The sequence below is a fragment of the Carassius carassius genome, chromosome 12, assembly GCF_963082965.1.
Source record: "Carassius carassius chromosome 12, fCarCar2.1, whole genome shotgun sequence".
NCBI classification, from domain to species: Eukaryota; Metazoa; Chordata; class Actinopteri; order Cypriniformes; family Cyprinidae; genus Carassius; species Carassius carassius.
This window is the reverse complement of record NC_081766.1, coordinates 14,601,379-14,618,544: the sequence shown is the minus strand read 5'-3', so window position 1 is coordinate 14,618,544 and position 17,166 is coordinate 14,601,379. Positions and strand designations below refer to the sequence as shown.

The following is a 17,166-nucleotide window of genomic DNA, read 5'->3' as shown; positions in this document are numbered from 1 at the left end:
GATCGAAAGTGTCTAAGTTAGCACAATGTAGCATTGTTCGGTCAAAACACAAGCTCAAACTAATCTGCACAAAAACTTAGTCAAGCGTACAAAATAATGGTTTGATTTAAATATAGTTCTGAAAAGATGTTTACAGAAGTGTTTCGAGATGCTTTCGGAAATGCCTGCGTCAAACGTTGAGTCTAAGGTGTAATTGTGTGCTTCTGTCCTGACCTCATAATTGCGTTGTCACCAAAACCACAGTGGAAAATGAAGCAGCGCAGTATTGAAGGATTAAGTTCCTTCAGGGTCATGCAGGGTGGTAATCTGGCAGGTGTGCATGTCAGAGCAGGTCAGTGTGCATGCTGCCGTTATGATGAGTCGCGCTCTGACTCAGTATGTGTGGCCTTCTGCCTGTCGCTTCTTTCTGTTGCTGAGTTGGGAGCAATGACTTCCAGCAGGGTCTGCATCAGGATCTGCCAAGCCCCTGAACATATACATCATCCGATGTCTGCTGTCTGTATAGGCTTAAATTGTGTTATTGTGAGGATAACCACGGTGATACACTTTGGTCTTTGAAAATAAATAGGCTACAAAAAAGGATCATGTTTGTGCCAGAGCACACTAATTGGTCTTTGTGCATTTACTGCTTTTGTGCCACTGGAGTTAACTCACTCCATTTTCTTTTTTAATGTGAGTTAAATTACAGGACTGAGCCGTAATCGACTTAAAGACGTGTTGACGATTTTGTCGTGAAACAGAAAAGGAATCAAAAGACTACCATACGTTTTTTTTATTTTGTAGTCACGCTTGTGATCAGTAGATTATTGTTTTCAGTTTGTCTCTATAGGCACATAAATTACAAATGTGGTTAAATAATAAATAAAGGATTTTAATATCATATTTTTTATTTTTTGTTCTTTCGGGTATTGAGTGTTTACTGAATAGGGCTGTGTCTGGCTATTTAGCATCTCTCCACAATTCCTCTCTGACCTTTCTGTGGCCTTTAATTGAGCATTTAAATTTATGACGGTATCACACTGCTCACATCTTGACATTCAGAATGCACAGTTCATAAACTTATAAATGTATGAATTTAAATAAATCTGAAATAAAATAAAAAATTAAAAATGAAATGAAAATGCTAAATGTTGCCTTATTGACTTTGAAGTTTAAGTAAGATTAATAAAAAAGAAATATAAAAAAATTAAAACTAATAAAAATAGCAAACGCATATAACAGAATTACTCAAACTAAAATTAAAACTAAAAATATAAAATGAAAAGCTAATTCAAAATAATGATAAATGCAATAATACATAACAGATAATACATAACATTGCTGAAATCTTTAGTGTTAAATTATATAGTCAAAAATATTTGTGAAGTGTTTGATGATAGATACAGTTCTAAATGATCTGTTTAACCTCTTCTTTGCTCATTCTGTGTTGTCTTGTAGATCAGGAGTTCTGGGGACAGTGTAACCCCTCAGTCTGCTGTAGGGGAGTTGGGGGAGCATCTCTCTTTGGCCTCCCTTGGTTCTTTGGAGGCCATGTCAGAAGGAGAAGCCCCCTCCGCCTTCACCCGAGGCAGCCGCTCCCGAGCGAGCCTCCCCGTGGTCAAGTCAAATTACCAGACCAAGGACAGGTCCTTTGGTAAAGTGACACTCAGTATTTTTGAGTTTTTAACTCATGGGTGTGTTTTTGATTTATTTATGCCAAATTGTTGTCAGTAGATATTTTGAAGTAATGTTGATGAAGTTACAAATCAAGTTTTAAGGCAAAGCTGAAGTTACTCAGATATTAATAAATGAAAAGATTGTTTGAATCCATGTTGCATGTTAAAAGGGAAGATCAGTAAGTCCCTGTCTAGGATTAGTATACTTGTTAGCCTATATGCTGTACTGAATGCATTTAAGGTATATTTATACAGCTTTTAGTCATTTTATACTTAATTCATCTCCTGCAGAAATCTTACATTTTACATATTGTGCTATTATCAATCTCTTATACTTGCTTTATATTTAGGTGTCCTCTACCTGCAGTATGGAGAAGAGACCAAACAGATCCGAATGCCCAGTGAGGTGACAGGTGCAGACACCATCAAGGCTCTGTTTGTCAGTGCCTTCCCTCATCACCTCACCATGAAGATACTGGAGTCCCCCAGTGTGGCTATATACATCAAAGATGACATGAGGAATATGTACTATGAGTTGACTGATGTCAGGTGTGTGTTATGCAACTCTTGTCATTGTCAGACAATTTTTTTTACATGAATTATATAAAGAATTCAAAATGTATAACATACTACAGGCAGAGGTGGAAAGTAACGAATTACATTTACTCGCGTTACTGTAATTGAGTAGCTTTTTTGTGTACTAATACTTTTTAAAGTAAATTTTTAAATCTGTAATTTTACTTTTACTTAAGTATATTTTGTTTAAAGTATTGTACTTCGCTACATTTTAAAACACATTAATTACTGAGTAAAAAAAAAAATCGCTCCCTGGAAACTACGTCAGTAAATAATGGGCAGGAGGGCAAACTGGCGCTAAAATCACAAGAAAGATGCAGACGGTAGTGGTGGAAATTATGATTCTTTCTAGAGATTCGTTCATTTTCAGTTCGTTCACCAAAATGATTCGTTCAGAATCGTTCACTGATTCGTTCAGTGATCATTTCTTGGTATTACACAAAATATGCCAGCAGGTGGCGAAAAAAGAGTGTATTATGTGTTATGTCTTTAGTCAACGAACGTATTCACTTGTTACAAAAACTGATCTGGCTTTATTAAAATGTGTGTATAATCGCATTCAGTATATACAGTCTAATTAAGTTGTTCAGATGAACAAAGCACAAGGTTTTCTTGCCTAATTAGCATTTTAATTGTTTGGTCAGACAATTTGTATATTATATATTCACATTTTAAATCGGGGATTAAACGTGGAGTTGCTAAATATCAAAACAAGCGTATGTGCACAGTAACTGTAACTGCGCTTTGCATTTTGCGAGATTGACATGCTAAATGGCAGACTAACCCAGTTTACTCTCATTCATTTTGTTCACAAACGAGATAAGCGATGTACCAGTTAATTTCATTCACGAACGACATGTATCCGTTCATTCAGGTTCACGAATGACATGTGTGCCAGTTCAGTCATTTCATTCACGAACGAGATGTACTAAATCATTCAACTCGTTCACGAACGATAAGATCTCTAGATCTTGTTCAGACTCATATGAAACTCGTTAATTGAAGGGCGTATTCGCTCACTACATTCAACAAATCACATGCTCTGTCACATCTCATACTCAAAGGCTATTGGCTCGAGGTTGTAACTCTTTGACAGGATGGAATGGTTGTTACTCGGTTCACTGAGCTGCGCATGCGCTGCTTATAGCGCCGCACTGCTGTGGAGGGAGTAACTTCAGTGAACGAGAAATACGAGTCAGTGGATTTCGTGAACGAGAACGATTCGTTCAACTAAAAGATTCGTTCAAAAAGAACGATTCGTTCACGAACGACACATCACTAGCAGACGGTCAAAACAGGCGTTAGTGGTGCAGACACCGCTGAAAACGAAACCCCGTCATATTCTGAAGTTGAACTCGAAGGAAATGAAGTGAACCCCTGGCCATATGTATGCTCTATTATGCAGTGTAAGCTGTACTTGCCTAGGAAGACCAAACTAGCAGCTTATAAAATCTCGACAAGACATCAACCCTTCGCAAGAATGTAGAGCTAAGCTAAATGATTGCATCGTTGCATTGGTGGTTAAAATGAAGCTTTGACATTTTAGCAAGAGGTTTTGCACAAATTAGCCAAAAAGACAGTGGTGAGGAGTGTGCTATATATATATAGTCTGCAATAATATCATATTTTTTGTTTTAATGATGTGCGCGTGCATTTATAGTGCGTTCTTTCACTGTGTGATTCAGTATCCTAAAATGCATTTAGAATGATCACAAAATTGAAGATATAGGGGCAGAAAATTCACATATTTATATAATTTCATATATTAAATCAAAATCACACAAAGAATTCCGTCTTTTCCTCCAAGAATCATCATGAATATATACATACATACATATATATATATAACAGTTCAGTAAACAAGTTAATTAAGAGACTTGCGTTTTAGACACCATATTGCCTTTTTTAGCTCTATTTCTACAACAGAAAATAATTCCAAACACAGCCACCAAAGCACAGTTTTGCGTCTCTGAATGAATCAACCGTTTAAATGATTCGGTTCAATCGCAATGACTCACTTATTAACAGTGACTTGCTGACACATACTGGCCATTTTAATTTCACATTTAAAGTATCATTTTTTAAATAATGAATTTCTTATCATTTCAAATGAGTATTCAACATTTTATGTCTTGTATATCAAAACATTATTCATGCATTTGTAACTGCAGGTTAAATGCATTCTTGTCCTGCACTAAACAGTGTAATACATCTAAATGCCACTTCCAATGAATCTTCTGCATTTCCTCTGCATTAAAAGATGAGTTTGTTGATACTTATTTGCCTGGTAACAGCCCAAATGTTTTATTATTCTAAATAACTGATTCCTTTAATTAAATACAACTAGTTTGAGATTAATAGACCTATCCCAGGGGTGTCAAACTCAGTTCCTGGAGGGCCGTAGCCCTGCAGAGTTTAGTTCTAACCCTGCTCCAGCACACATATCATGTAGTTTTCAAATAAACCTAAATGATTAGATTAGCTGGATCAGGTGTGTTTAATTAGGGTTATATCTAAACTGTGCAGGACTGTGGCCCTCCAGGAACTGAGTTTGACACCCTTGGCCTGTCCCATTTTTGACTCCCTCCCACTGTTAAAATGTAACTAAGTAATTTTTACTCTGAGTAAATTTTAAATGAGCTACTTTTTACTTTTACTTGAGTTGATTTTTAGACTGGTACTTTTACTTGTACTTAAGTAAAATTTCATTAATGTAATGGTACTTTTACTTGAGTAGAATATTTTTGTACTCTTTCCACCTCTGACTACAGGTATGTACAAAATATTAGATTATGTTAAATATCTCAGAAATATCACAGCCATTCCCTTTTACACTGTGCAGGCAGTGGTCGATTTTAAGTACTTTCAAACTTTTGGGTGACTCCCTTTTCCACACCCTACTCTTCGCTGGCCAGTGGCTTCCTAACAAGTCAGCAGGAATAGAAAGAGAGATTGATCAATCTGTTCTTTCTCTGTGTGTGTGTTATTCGGCACAGGATGGGTTTGGTTTGTTAACAATGTAGTTATGAGGAAGTAGCTTGTGTTGACACGCTTCTAACCTTTGTGTCACTGTGTGCTGCAGCATATTGTAGTAACGCTCATTATATATATATATATATATATATATATATATATATATATATATATATGTGTGTGTGTGTGTGTGTGTGTGTGTGTGTATAGAGAGAGTATTTAATACTTATTAACACTTTTATTTTGCAAAGATTAATTACATTTATCAAAAGTGACAATAAATACTTAAATGCTCAAAAAATTGTATATCACATATATGTTGTTCTTTTGAGCTTGCTAAATCACAAAAAATCCACAGAAATATTTTGCAGCAGAACTATTTTTCAACTGTGATAATAGACAAGGTTCAAAGCAAATCAGCATAATTAGAATTATTTCTTAGGTATGAAGTAACACTGAAGACTGGGGTAATGGCTGCTAAAAATTCAGCTACTGATACATTTTGTAAATAAATAGAATAGTTTAAATTGTAGTAATATTTCACAGTATTGCTGTTTTTACAGTATGTTTGATCATAAATCAATAAATTAAGCCTTTATAAATGAGACTTCTTTCAAAACCATTTTAAAAATATCCTTACCCCAAAATTTTGAATGGTTGTGTATTAATACTAATATTCTAAAATTATATATGTATATATGTGTGTGTGTGCTCTTGTTTTTGTGATATATCAGGACACAAATCTGTAAAATGAAATGGGTATGACACAGGTATTACAAGGAGAGGGTGACTTATGAGGACATAACCCATGTCCCCATTTTTCAAAACGCATATACTGTAAATCATACAGAATGAGTTTTTTTTTTTTTTTTGAGAAAGTAAAAATGCACAAAGTTTTCAGTGAGGGTTAGGTTAAGGGGTAGGGTTGGTGAAGGCTGATAGAAAATACAGTTTCTACAGTATAAAAACCATTATGCCTATGGGATGTCCCCACTTTTTTACAAAAACAAACCTGTGTGTGTGTGTGTGTGTGTGTGTGTGTGTGTGTGTGTGTGTGTGTGTGTGTGTGTGTGTGTGTGTGTGTGTGTGTGTGTGTGTGTGTGTGTGTGTGTGTGTGTGTGTGTGTGTGTGTGTGTTTTGCAGGAACATAACAACACACTCTTGCCTGAAAGTTTATCACAAAGACCCAGCCCAGGCCTTCAATCACAACGCAAAAGCCAATAATGGAGAAATTAGGGTGAGTGACAAAAGTTTGTCCACTGAACTGTTCTATTACTATTACTCTTCACGTTCTTAAAAATCATCGCATATTCAATAACATTTGCTGCTGGTGTTGAACAGGTGACAGGATCATGAAGGTTAACGTTCTGAATATGCTCTTTAGAGCTCAGAATTTGAAGCAAATACTTGCCACACCCATTAATTTTGGCAGAGGGCCCACTGGTTGGTCTCTTCTCTTTTGCACAATTATAATGGGCAGGTCACCTTTAGCAAAACAGGTTGGCTCTGAGATCTGACATTTTTACTATGTCAAAGGCACAATAGTATTTGCCATGCTGCATTAAAGTGATTTGTTTGGGATCATGAATGTAGATAATGCAGAATTATGCCAGTAATTCAAAAAGCCAGACAATGCCTGTTCTTTATCTCATTATGCAACAAATGGAATTTGATTTAAAGTGGACAAAACTCACACAGTTTATGCCAATCTTATGTTAATTTTGAGTACCTAAAGAGTAGTATCGCATCCGTCATATTTCCGAAGAGTCTTTAGTTTTATCAGATTTATAAAAGAAAGATAGTTTTACAGCTTCTCTCTGGAAAAAAAAAGCTATAGTGTCACAAGCACATTTGTGTTACATTATATGCACGTATGTGCCGATTGCCAACAAAACACAGAAATTTGTTGCAGCTTTACTTACCACCTGAGATTCTGACTCAGGTAGGTTCTGGACTTTTTCCCTGGACAGTTCCTGGCCAGGATTTTTATATTGGCTATAATTCAGGTTTTGGCTTTGTTTGCACTGCACAGACTGATCCGTGTTATCACATCAAAGTACCATGAGAGCTATAGAGAGCAGACGGCTCCTTATGCTTTCAAATTGCTCTCATGGTACTTTGATGTCATACACCAGTCAGTCTTCAAAGTACTGATTTAAGTAGAACACACCTAATATGTACGCGTATTTGCATAACTTTGACAATTCTCTGTAGATCCCATCTTCTCACATGCCATGATTGGTCGATTATGTGCAATGCCTGCATGTTATTGGTCAAACTACTTTTCTATCATAACCCTTTAGCAAAACAGGAATCAGGAAAACAAAGACAAAACCTGGATATTTTAGGCAATATGTAAATCCTGGCCCTGGAAAAAACAAACTGCATCGACTGTTCCCTTAAAGGGGTCATCGAATACCCACTTAATTAAAATTCTGTAACGTAGTTTGGTTAAAATTTCTCAATGGTAGTTTAAAACAATACCGTTTTTACCCTGTCAAAAACAGCGCATTTCAGATTGGCTTTAAATGCAAATGAGCTCTGCTCACCCCGTCCCTCTCTTCTGAGCTTTAGCCACATTCATTGTGAAACTTGTTAAGAAGCACATTATTAGGAAAGATACATTAAGAAACCTTACACTCACTTCTTCTGGACGTGACCCAGATAGAATGCTGATTTGGTCCACATAAGGTAATGATATGACACTGCTGACCTTTTTATGGCCAGACAAAATGGATGTAAGCCTGAAGTGGCCCATATGTAAAACAGCAAAAATGGCCCAAATGTATCAAATCATATGTGGGCCTCTGTAGGTAAAGTTGCTATGTTGTGACGGCAATGTATAATCTGAATGTGACCCTAAAATTGCCCATGTGGTAAACAGTGATTATGGCCAAAATAGTGCCAACCAAATGTGGGCCACCTTTGGCAAAGATGTGGCATTATCGACAAAGGGTGATCAGGGTGTAAACCAAATGTGGTCCAGGTATATAAAAAATATCTGGGCCAGTTTTGGCAAAGATATGGCAGAGTGAGCATTGGCTAATGTAAATGTGAGCCTAAAGTGGCTCACATATGATGCCACAAATGTGGCCCAGTTATCCTCAAACGTATCTGGGCCAGTTTTGGCCAAGATATATCATGGTAAGCACTGGCTAATGAATGAATGAATGAATGAATGATGCATTTATATAGCGCTTTATTGTGTAATGTGGCTTTAAGTCTAAAGTGGCCCACATATGATGCCACAACTGTGGCCCAGTTATCCTCAAACAGACTTGGGCCAGTTTTGGGGAAGATATGGCATAGTAAGCTCTGGCTAATGTGGCTGTGAGTAGAGACCTGTGCTGGATGGATTTTTCAGTCCCGCTTCAGGAAGATTCTGTTCCACGCCTGCCCGCTCCTACAGAAATATATCTTATCTGGTCCCACTCCTGCCCGCAACATTCATGTTTTGACTGACTGAGGGGTTTGTTTTGTAGTGGGAATACCTCTCTTAGGTGGACCATAGCAAACAAACAACTGGTCCGCCCTTCTCCACAGGGCAGCTCTGTGGACATATGTGCTCGCACTGGACACATACAATTAAACTTCTTCTGGTCTGGCTCCCTGAAGTGAGGAGGACTTAAGGCCTGGAGTACAACAGGCCGTGGTGTAGAAGAGAGGGTCTTAGGGACATACCCAATTCGAGGGTATAAAAAAGCTTTGGCCAGACCTGGGGCAAAATCTATATAGGAAGGGGCCACGGAGAGGGCCTGCATGTCCCAATGTCTTTATAGTGAGTTGGCGATCAGAAATTTACTTAATAGGGTCGAATGCAGGATTACAGAGAGCTTCTAATACCACAGCCAGGTCCCACATAGTGAAAAAGAATGTACAGGAGGCCTCAGCCTCAGTGCACCGCAGAGGAAACGTGTAACTAGGGGGTGTCTACCCACTGACTGGCCACTGAGAGGGGCGTGGGAGGACGCAATGGCCAACACGTAGACCATCAGGGTAGAGTGGGTCAACCCTGGGGTGAAACGGGGCTGCAGGAACTCCAGCTCTGTATCAGCTGGGCAGTTAACTGGGTTGAGCTGGTGGTCTCCGCACCTAGAAGTTAAAAAAACATTCCACTTACAGTTTCCTTGTGGAAGGAGCTCTGGATTGGAGGATGGTCTCAACTACCTCGGTTGAGAGAATGGAAACTACGAAGTTGTGCCCCCTCAGAGGCCACCCCAATAATCTCAGAGGCCCCCTGCCTGTGAGAGGAGATCCCTCCTGACAGAATTCTCCCATGGAGAACCATCGAGGAGGGCAATCAGGTCCGAAAACCATACTCGACCCAGCCAGAATGGGGCTACTAGTAGCAGACGGACCCCGTCCCGACGCACTCTCACCAGAACTCACGGGAGCAAAGCGATCAAGGGAAAGGTGTACAGACAAAGCCTTGGCCAAGTCTGTACCATGGCATCCAGCCCTAGTGGAGCCGTTTGAGTCAAAGAGAACCAGAGGGGACAGTGCGATGTCTCCCTATTGCAAACAGGTCCATATGAACCTGGCCAAAAACTCTCCATATCTGCTTCACTACCTCGGTGTGACGTCTTCATTCCCCGTGCCTTAGCCCCTGCCTCAACAGGATGTCTGCTCCCATATTTAGATGCCCAGGAATATGAACTTCTCTTCGCAAAAGGAGTTTGCCCTGGGCCCACACAAGGATCTGATGCGCCTGCCTGTACAGAGGGTGCGAATGCAGACCTCCTTGGTGGTTTATCCACGTCCAAGGCACATAGGCATCGCCGCGTGACCTTGAACATGTGAAGTGGGTTTCCCCTCGGGGAGAACCCCTTGGTCTTTAGCCACCACTGTAGGGGTCTCATATACAGCAGGCCAAGAGGTATCTCGTTGGATGCAGCTGCCATTAAACCCAGAAAAAATTGATTGACAGTCAGTGACCAGCCTTCTCTATCTCTTGCGACTGCAGTGAGGATCGACTCGATCCGAGCAGGTGACAATCGCGCCTGCATCGTGGTCGAATCCCACACCTTGCCCAGTTAAGTGGTGCTCTCTAATGAAGAAAGCACACTTTTCTTGCCATTTTGTCTTAACCCCAGCTCTCTCATGTGGACAAGAACAACATCTCGATGTCGAACCACCATCTGCTCTGATTGAGCTAAAATCAGCCAATCATCGATATAGTTCAGTATGCGGTTGCCATGGAGTCTCAGTGGAGCCAGAGCTGCATCTACACACTTTGTGAAAGTGTGAGGTGAGAGTGCAAGGCCGAAGGGAAGAACCCGATGTTGGTATTGATATTGGGCTTTGCCCCCAAAAGTGAACTTCAGAAACTTCCTGTGAGTTGGAAGGATGGAGAGATAGAAGTATGCGTCTTTTAGATCGATCGTGACAAACATGACCTTCTTGAGAGTGAGCGTCCTTGAGAACTTCAGTCGAATGACTGTGCAGTTCAACTGATGCCGTTCTAATTCCTTGAGCAGGTCGGCTTGGTATGATTGTAACACCGCCATGGTTTGCAGACATGTACCAGCCTGACCTGCTACCGAGTACCCTTTGCCCACCATCGCTGAAGTGGTACGCAGCGGCTTTGAGGGCAGTGACGACGCCACACCAGGAGACAGATAGCTCACGAGCATCTGTTCTACCCGGAGCATCATCTTATAACCATGCCTACTCATCCCTGAATCTGAAGCGTGAATGAAGGGGCGGGCAGAGAATGGCTTTCCCCACAATCTACACAACTCAGTGTGCAAATCAGGAAAAAAAGGCAGGCAGGCAGAAAACGCTCATCCAACAGCCTTTTTCTCGGCTGGCCAATCGATGGTCAACTTGGCCACAGCACAAGTTACCACCTACAAGAGCTCATCATACTGGGACGACTGAGGGGGCGAATCCTCATCGACACCCTCCACGTCAACCTCCTATCGAGAGCCAACTCTGCATGCTCCGCTCCGAAACAGATAACGCACAAACCCCACCCGTAATGTAACGCGGGCAGGGAGGAACATACAGCTTGAAGTTCTGCCTGACCTCGCCCAGTTTGTATTTAGTCTTTTCTCGTGCTTTTGACATGATGATGGACAAATAACACGAAATAAGACTCACAAACGAATATCAGACTGACACACATACAGAGCGCTTGCTGAATGACAGAAGGCTGGTGCCGGCTTTGCCGGACGTGCTTTTAAAACTTCCTGGTCTCTGACATCACACACCTATGATGTCTCGCCCATTCAGAGCAAGTCACATTGGAGGTATTCCCAAGCATTCACTGACACAGCTGGAGTTCCTGAAGAGGAACTTTTGTCACAGCTCATTCGGTTCTTGTCGAGTCCTCTATAATCCTCTGCAAACTTCGACAGTTGATTGAATCTGCTCAATCTGTTCTTTTTGAGTTGGCATGCTACTTCGGTTGTGTGTCCTCATCAACAAGGAACTGAGGTTCGATTCAGTTAAATTTGTGAACCAGCTCAACCGGTTACTTCCTGAGAACCGGCTTAAAAGCATGTTTCGTTCAAGAACCGAACATCACTATTTAACACTGTGTAGCTATGACACTCAGAGACTAAATGTGTTGGTATAGTCTGAGTGAGAAGCATTTAAGTTCAAGCTTGTGATGAACAGCTTTTTAAAGTATTGGAATGTGACTTTGAATATTAATCTGTGACATTTTAATTGCTGCTTGGGCAAAACTTGTGTCGGGATGATTGTATCAAGTAGGACACATTTCTGGAACTTATTTGAACATTTATTGAGGACATTTTTAAAGTTCTCTTTACAATGTTAAGTATTGTTGATGCATAACTCACTTAAAATTTAGTGTGGCCCAGATAATGCTTATTTATGGTTTATTTAGTTCATTATTAGCTACAATGTGGCTGTGTAGTGGCCTGCTTGTGCACCACTGCCAAAATGCCCCCATTCCAAGCAGCATGTGGGCCACATGAGGAATGTGGGGAAGACCAGGGTTAGAATGTGGCCCACATTAGGCCAGTTTTGGATTATTTGGTTGGCCTACATACAGCAATGCTAAGGCTTATTTCAGGCCCAAATCTGGCAAACAGTACCAGACTGCCCAAATGCCATTATTCCATGCAGTATGTGGGCCGTAGCAAGGTGTTGGATCTGGAGTTAGATCTGTTACAGAATGAAAATCTATGTGGCCCAGATTTGGGTCAGTTCTTCTTAATTTGGTTTATTCATGGATGACATTGGGCCTTCTTTTGGCTTGTTTGTGGCCCAAATCTGGCAAACAGGAGCGGACTGCCCAATTGCCATCATTCCACATGGTATGTGGGCCAGATGAAAGTGTCAGGTGTGGGCCTGAACTGGGCCTCAGGAATTTTGCTATCTGGGGAAGCTGGATCATGAATGATTCGCATAATGTGACGGCACACAGACAGGCATCTGAGACCGGCTCGATTTGAGATTTGAGATTTAAAAAAAATAAAAATAAAAACACTGGGTGGATCTTCATCATTATAAAGTGGCTGTGTACACACACTGCCAACACACATTTCAGTTCAAACTGTTGTAAAAGTGGCTGTGGCATCCAATGAACCCTTTAATGCTGGGTTCTTTGGGAAGCTGAACAAGGTTATCTTTCCCTCACAACCAAAAACACACTTCTTTAGAGACATTCTGAGACAGCCCTGTGCAGTGCTACTTAATTTGCTTAATCTAATTATAAGCAATTCTGGAGAAGACTGGACTGTCTCCAGCTATCTCATCCATATCTTGAGTTCAACAGGCCATGGAAGATTGGGAAGAGGATAATTCAAAGCCAAAATTCCTGGGCCGGGTGTGGAGATGAACTGAGGTCAGGCTCTCAGGAGAGTACCGCAGTGGATGCGCCTGACCATGTAGTTCTCAGCTCTAATGAGAGTGCAGAAAGGACCAACTCCTGTCTGCTCACACCACCCACAACACAAGCAGCCTGCTGTTTAGCTAGGCTTATGTGTTCTTCATAACTATGTCTAGTGAGGAAAGCAGGTAGCTAGATGATATACAGCTATATCAATAAAATAGACCCACTTGAATCCCAGTGCAATTAACTGTATTTTAAAAAATTTTGTAAGCATAGTTTGTTCAGAAGAATGTGTCTAGACTAGGGATGTGCAAAACTGCATATTTTCAAAATTGACTACTCAGCAGTTGGTCTGAAAAACTACTCCACTAGTAAGCCCTCTATAATTTGGCTCACTCAGGGTTATGTCCACCTGTCTCTAGTCAAACATTTTTTTTAAATAGGGTGATTGATATCAGTATGCTATTGTTACCTAAAATTATTTGAATTATTTTTAATTTCATCAATAAAACAAAATATGCAGTGAATATATATATGTATATATATATATATATATATATATATATATATATATATATATATATATATATAAATACAGTCGTGGCCAAAAGTTTTGAGAATTACATAAATATTAGTTTTCAAAAAGTTTGCTGCTAAACTGCTTTTAGATCTTTGTTTCAGTTGTTTCTGTGATGTACTGAAATATAATTACTAGCACTTCATACGTTTCAAAGGCTTTTATCGACAATTACATGACATTTATGCCAAGAGTCAGTATTTGCAGTGTTGGCCCTTCTTTTTCAGGACCTCCGCAATTCGACTGGGCATGCTCTCAATCAACTTCTGGGCCAAATCCTGACTGATAGCAACCCATTCTTTCATAATCACTTCTTGGAGTTTGTCAGAATTAGTGGGTTTTTGTTTGTCCACCCGCCTCTTGAGGATTGACCACAAGTTCTCAATGGGATTAAGATCTGGGGAGTTTCCAGGCCATGGACCCAAAATTTCAACATTCTGGTCCCCGAGCCACTTAGTTATCACTTTTGCCTTATGGCACGGTGCTCCATCGTGCTGGAAAATGCATTGTTCTTCACCAAACTGTTGTTGGATTGTTGGAAGACGTTGCTGTTGGAGGGTGTTTTGGTACCATTCTTTATTCATGGCTGTGTTTTTGGGCAGAATTGTGAGTGAGACCACTCCCTTGGATGAGAAGCAACCCCATACATGAATGGTGTCAGGATGCTTTACTGTTGGCATGACACAGGACTGATGGTAGCGCTCACCTTTTCTTCTCCGGACAAGCCTTTTTCCAGATGCCCCAAACAATCGAAAAGGGGCTTCATCAGAGAATATGACTTTGCCCCAGTCCTCAGCAGTCCATTCACTATACTTTCTGCAAAAGATCAATCTGTCCCTGATGTTTTTTTTGGAGAGAAGTGGCTTCTTTGCTGCCCTTCTTGACACCAGGCCATCTTCCAAAAGTCTTTGCCTCACTGTGCGTGCAGATGCGCTCACACCTGCCTGCTGCCATTCCTGAGCAAGCTCTGCACTGGTGGCACTCCGATCCCGCAGCTGAATCCTCTTTAGGAGACGATCCTGGCGCTTGCTGGACTTTCTTGGACGCCCTGAAGCCTTCTTTACAAGAATTGAACCTCTTTCCTTGAAGTTCTTGATTATCCTATAAATTGTTGATTTACAGTAGGTGCAATCTTAGTAGCCACAATATCCTTGCCTGTGAAGCCATTTTTATGCAACGCAATGATGGCTGCACACGTTTCTTTGCAGGTCACCAAGGTTAACAATGGAAGAACAATGATTTCAAGCATCACTCTCCTTTTAACATGTCAAGTCTGCCATTCTAACCCAATCAGCCTGACATAATGATCTCCAGCCTTGTGCTCGTCAACATTCTCACCTGAGATAACAAGACGATTACTGAAATGATCTCAGCAGGTCCTTTAATGACAGCAATGAAATGCAGTGGAAAGGTTTTTTGGGGATTAAGTTAATTTTCATGGCAAAGAAGGACTATGCAATTCATCTGATCACTCTTCATAACATTCTGGAGTATATGCAAATTGCTATTATAAAAACTTAAGCAGCAACTTTTCCAATTTCCAATAATGATGTAATTCTTAAAACTTTTGGCCACGACTGTGTGTATATATATATATATATATATATATATATATATATATATATAAATTCTCCAAAATGTGTGAGAAACCAATGAACAATAACATGAACATTGTATTTCACATGCAGCAGGCGATTTTTAAATTGAATGGAAATGAATTCATGTAGTGAATTTTTTTTATAAGTGATGCTTTGTTGGATGGAGCAGCAATACTTTAAATGGGATGAATTTATAAACATAACATCTCAAAGAGGGTTTTGGTGTTTTGAAATTTACAGTTTGCACACTAAAGCTTGGATGTGGATTTCCAATGTGGATGTTCAAGCTGGATTTCCGATGTGGAAAAATGTTGGATTTCCAAATTTAGTCCCTTTAAAAAACCACCGCTAAAAAACATCTGAACTCAGACCTCACCAGTTCCTGACCAACTAGTCATTTCGCAGAAGGAAGTGCCTGTACACATGTTCCATCACAGCTGGAATGACCAACCAGCCACTCCCATTCTATCTCAACACAGTGTGTTTTGCACATATGTCTATTTGTGTTCATGGGACAATAAGATCTCCAACCTGTGACCCCCCAGTAGTTTCAATGGCACAGCTGTGCAAAAATACTGCACTCTGCTCACAATTTGTAGTATTGGGAAACCCTTTTCCCACCTAAACCAAATTTTAGATTAGTGATGATAGGAACTTAAAACAAATGGATGTGTAAAACAAGTCTCCTGAAAGCGTGAGAAACCAAACATGCACAGACACGTTTGTTGATGTGATGCACTTATTTTGAGGGATTGCAAAAATGCACCCATTTTCTGTAATGCTTGGGCCTGATGATAAATTGGCCTTTCATTTGAGCTGTTAATCAATGCTGTAAATCTCTTGAAAGTTGAAGCTTGTTCTTCATACACATAATTTATAGATCCATGTACAGTGTCAAACTAAAGATCCTAGAGAGTTTTGTAATTAAACATGCATGTTTGCAGTACATTTGGTTCCTGTGGTCACATGACAAATATTAAGTTAATTTTATGGAGGTCTTTATGTACCCATTGAAATAAGAAACAAATATTTTGAGCTTAGATAAAAAAATAATGAAACTATGGCTGCCCCTGTTTAAACATGCCTGACTCAGTTTGGGTTGTCCCTTATGTGTACTTCTATTTCTAACAGCAAATTTCTTTAAAGAACTCTTTAAGAAGCAATGACAGACAGACAAGATTGTCTTGTCATTCATATGATACAGTTTTCAGGATATAAGCATTTAGTCAAATCTTCAACAAAATACATTAAGTGCAATTATAATTTTATTGGTTCCTCTTAATAATGTGCTCTGAATCTGACCTGGGGTTATAAGATAACCCCAGGTATATAACATTGTTCATCTTTAGGCTAATGCAAAGGGTGTTGGTGCTCTGAATGGTGGATAATTCACCTGCACGCACACTCCATCTGTGGGCTTTATTACTGCACACTTAAGCATGACCACTGTACAAAGACAGGTCTTGGCAGGGCTATTATCTGTGCTTTTGCACTGGTTTCATCTTTTGTTCACATCTGTGCACTTGTCTGAACATAAATCTTATCGACACAATCATACAATACAATTTTTGCTTTTAGTTTCCTGCTTTGAAATCTTCTCTGTGAAGAATAATCGTTTTTGTAACAAATATGTAATAAAAAGCTCCTTTTCATTAAATTCAAAGATCCTTTTCATATCCATTGACTTTCTTTGAGAGTTGTTTAACAACATTTTTTAACTGGTGGGATAGCGTTCTGAATAATATGGTCATGGACAGCCAGAGAGAGAAAAAAAAAAAGAAAACAGTGCAATCTATGTAAATAATACATTGCAACAACCAAATAATCATGCAAAAAAGTTTGGAAACATTACTATTTTTAATGTTTTTGAAAAAAGTTTCTTCTACTCATCAAGCCTGCATTTATTTGATAAAAAATACAGAAAAACAGTAATATTGTGAAATATTATTACAACTTAAAATAATAGTTTTCTATTTGAATATA

General features: G+C 39.6%; 1 protein-coding gene across 1 annotated transcript in view; it reads left to right on the top strand.

Annotated features, from left to right (window-relative positions):
- LOC132154892 (sickle tail protein homolog) overlaps window positions 1-17,166 on the top strand; it is a 61,538-nt gene that overhangs the window by 21,889 nt on the left and 22,483 nt on the right. The window contains exons 3-5 of the mRNA XM_059563615.1: window positions 1,438-1,633; window positions 2,006-2,204; window positions 6,348-6,441. Coding sequence (XP_059419598.1) covers window positions 1,438-1,633; window positions 2,006-2,204; window positions 6,348-6,441 — 489 coding nt within the window. The remainder of the gene's footprint in view (window positions 1-1,437; window positions 1,634-2,005; window positions 2,205-6,347; window positions 6,442-17,166) is intronic.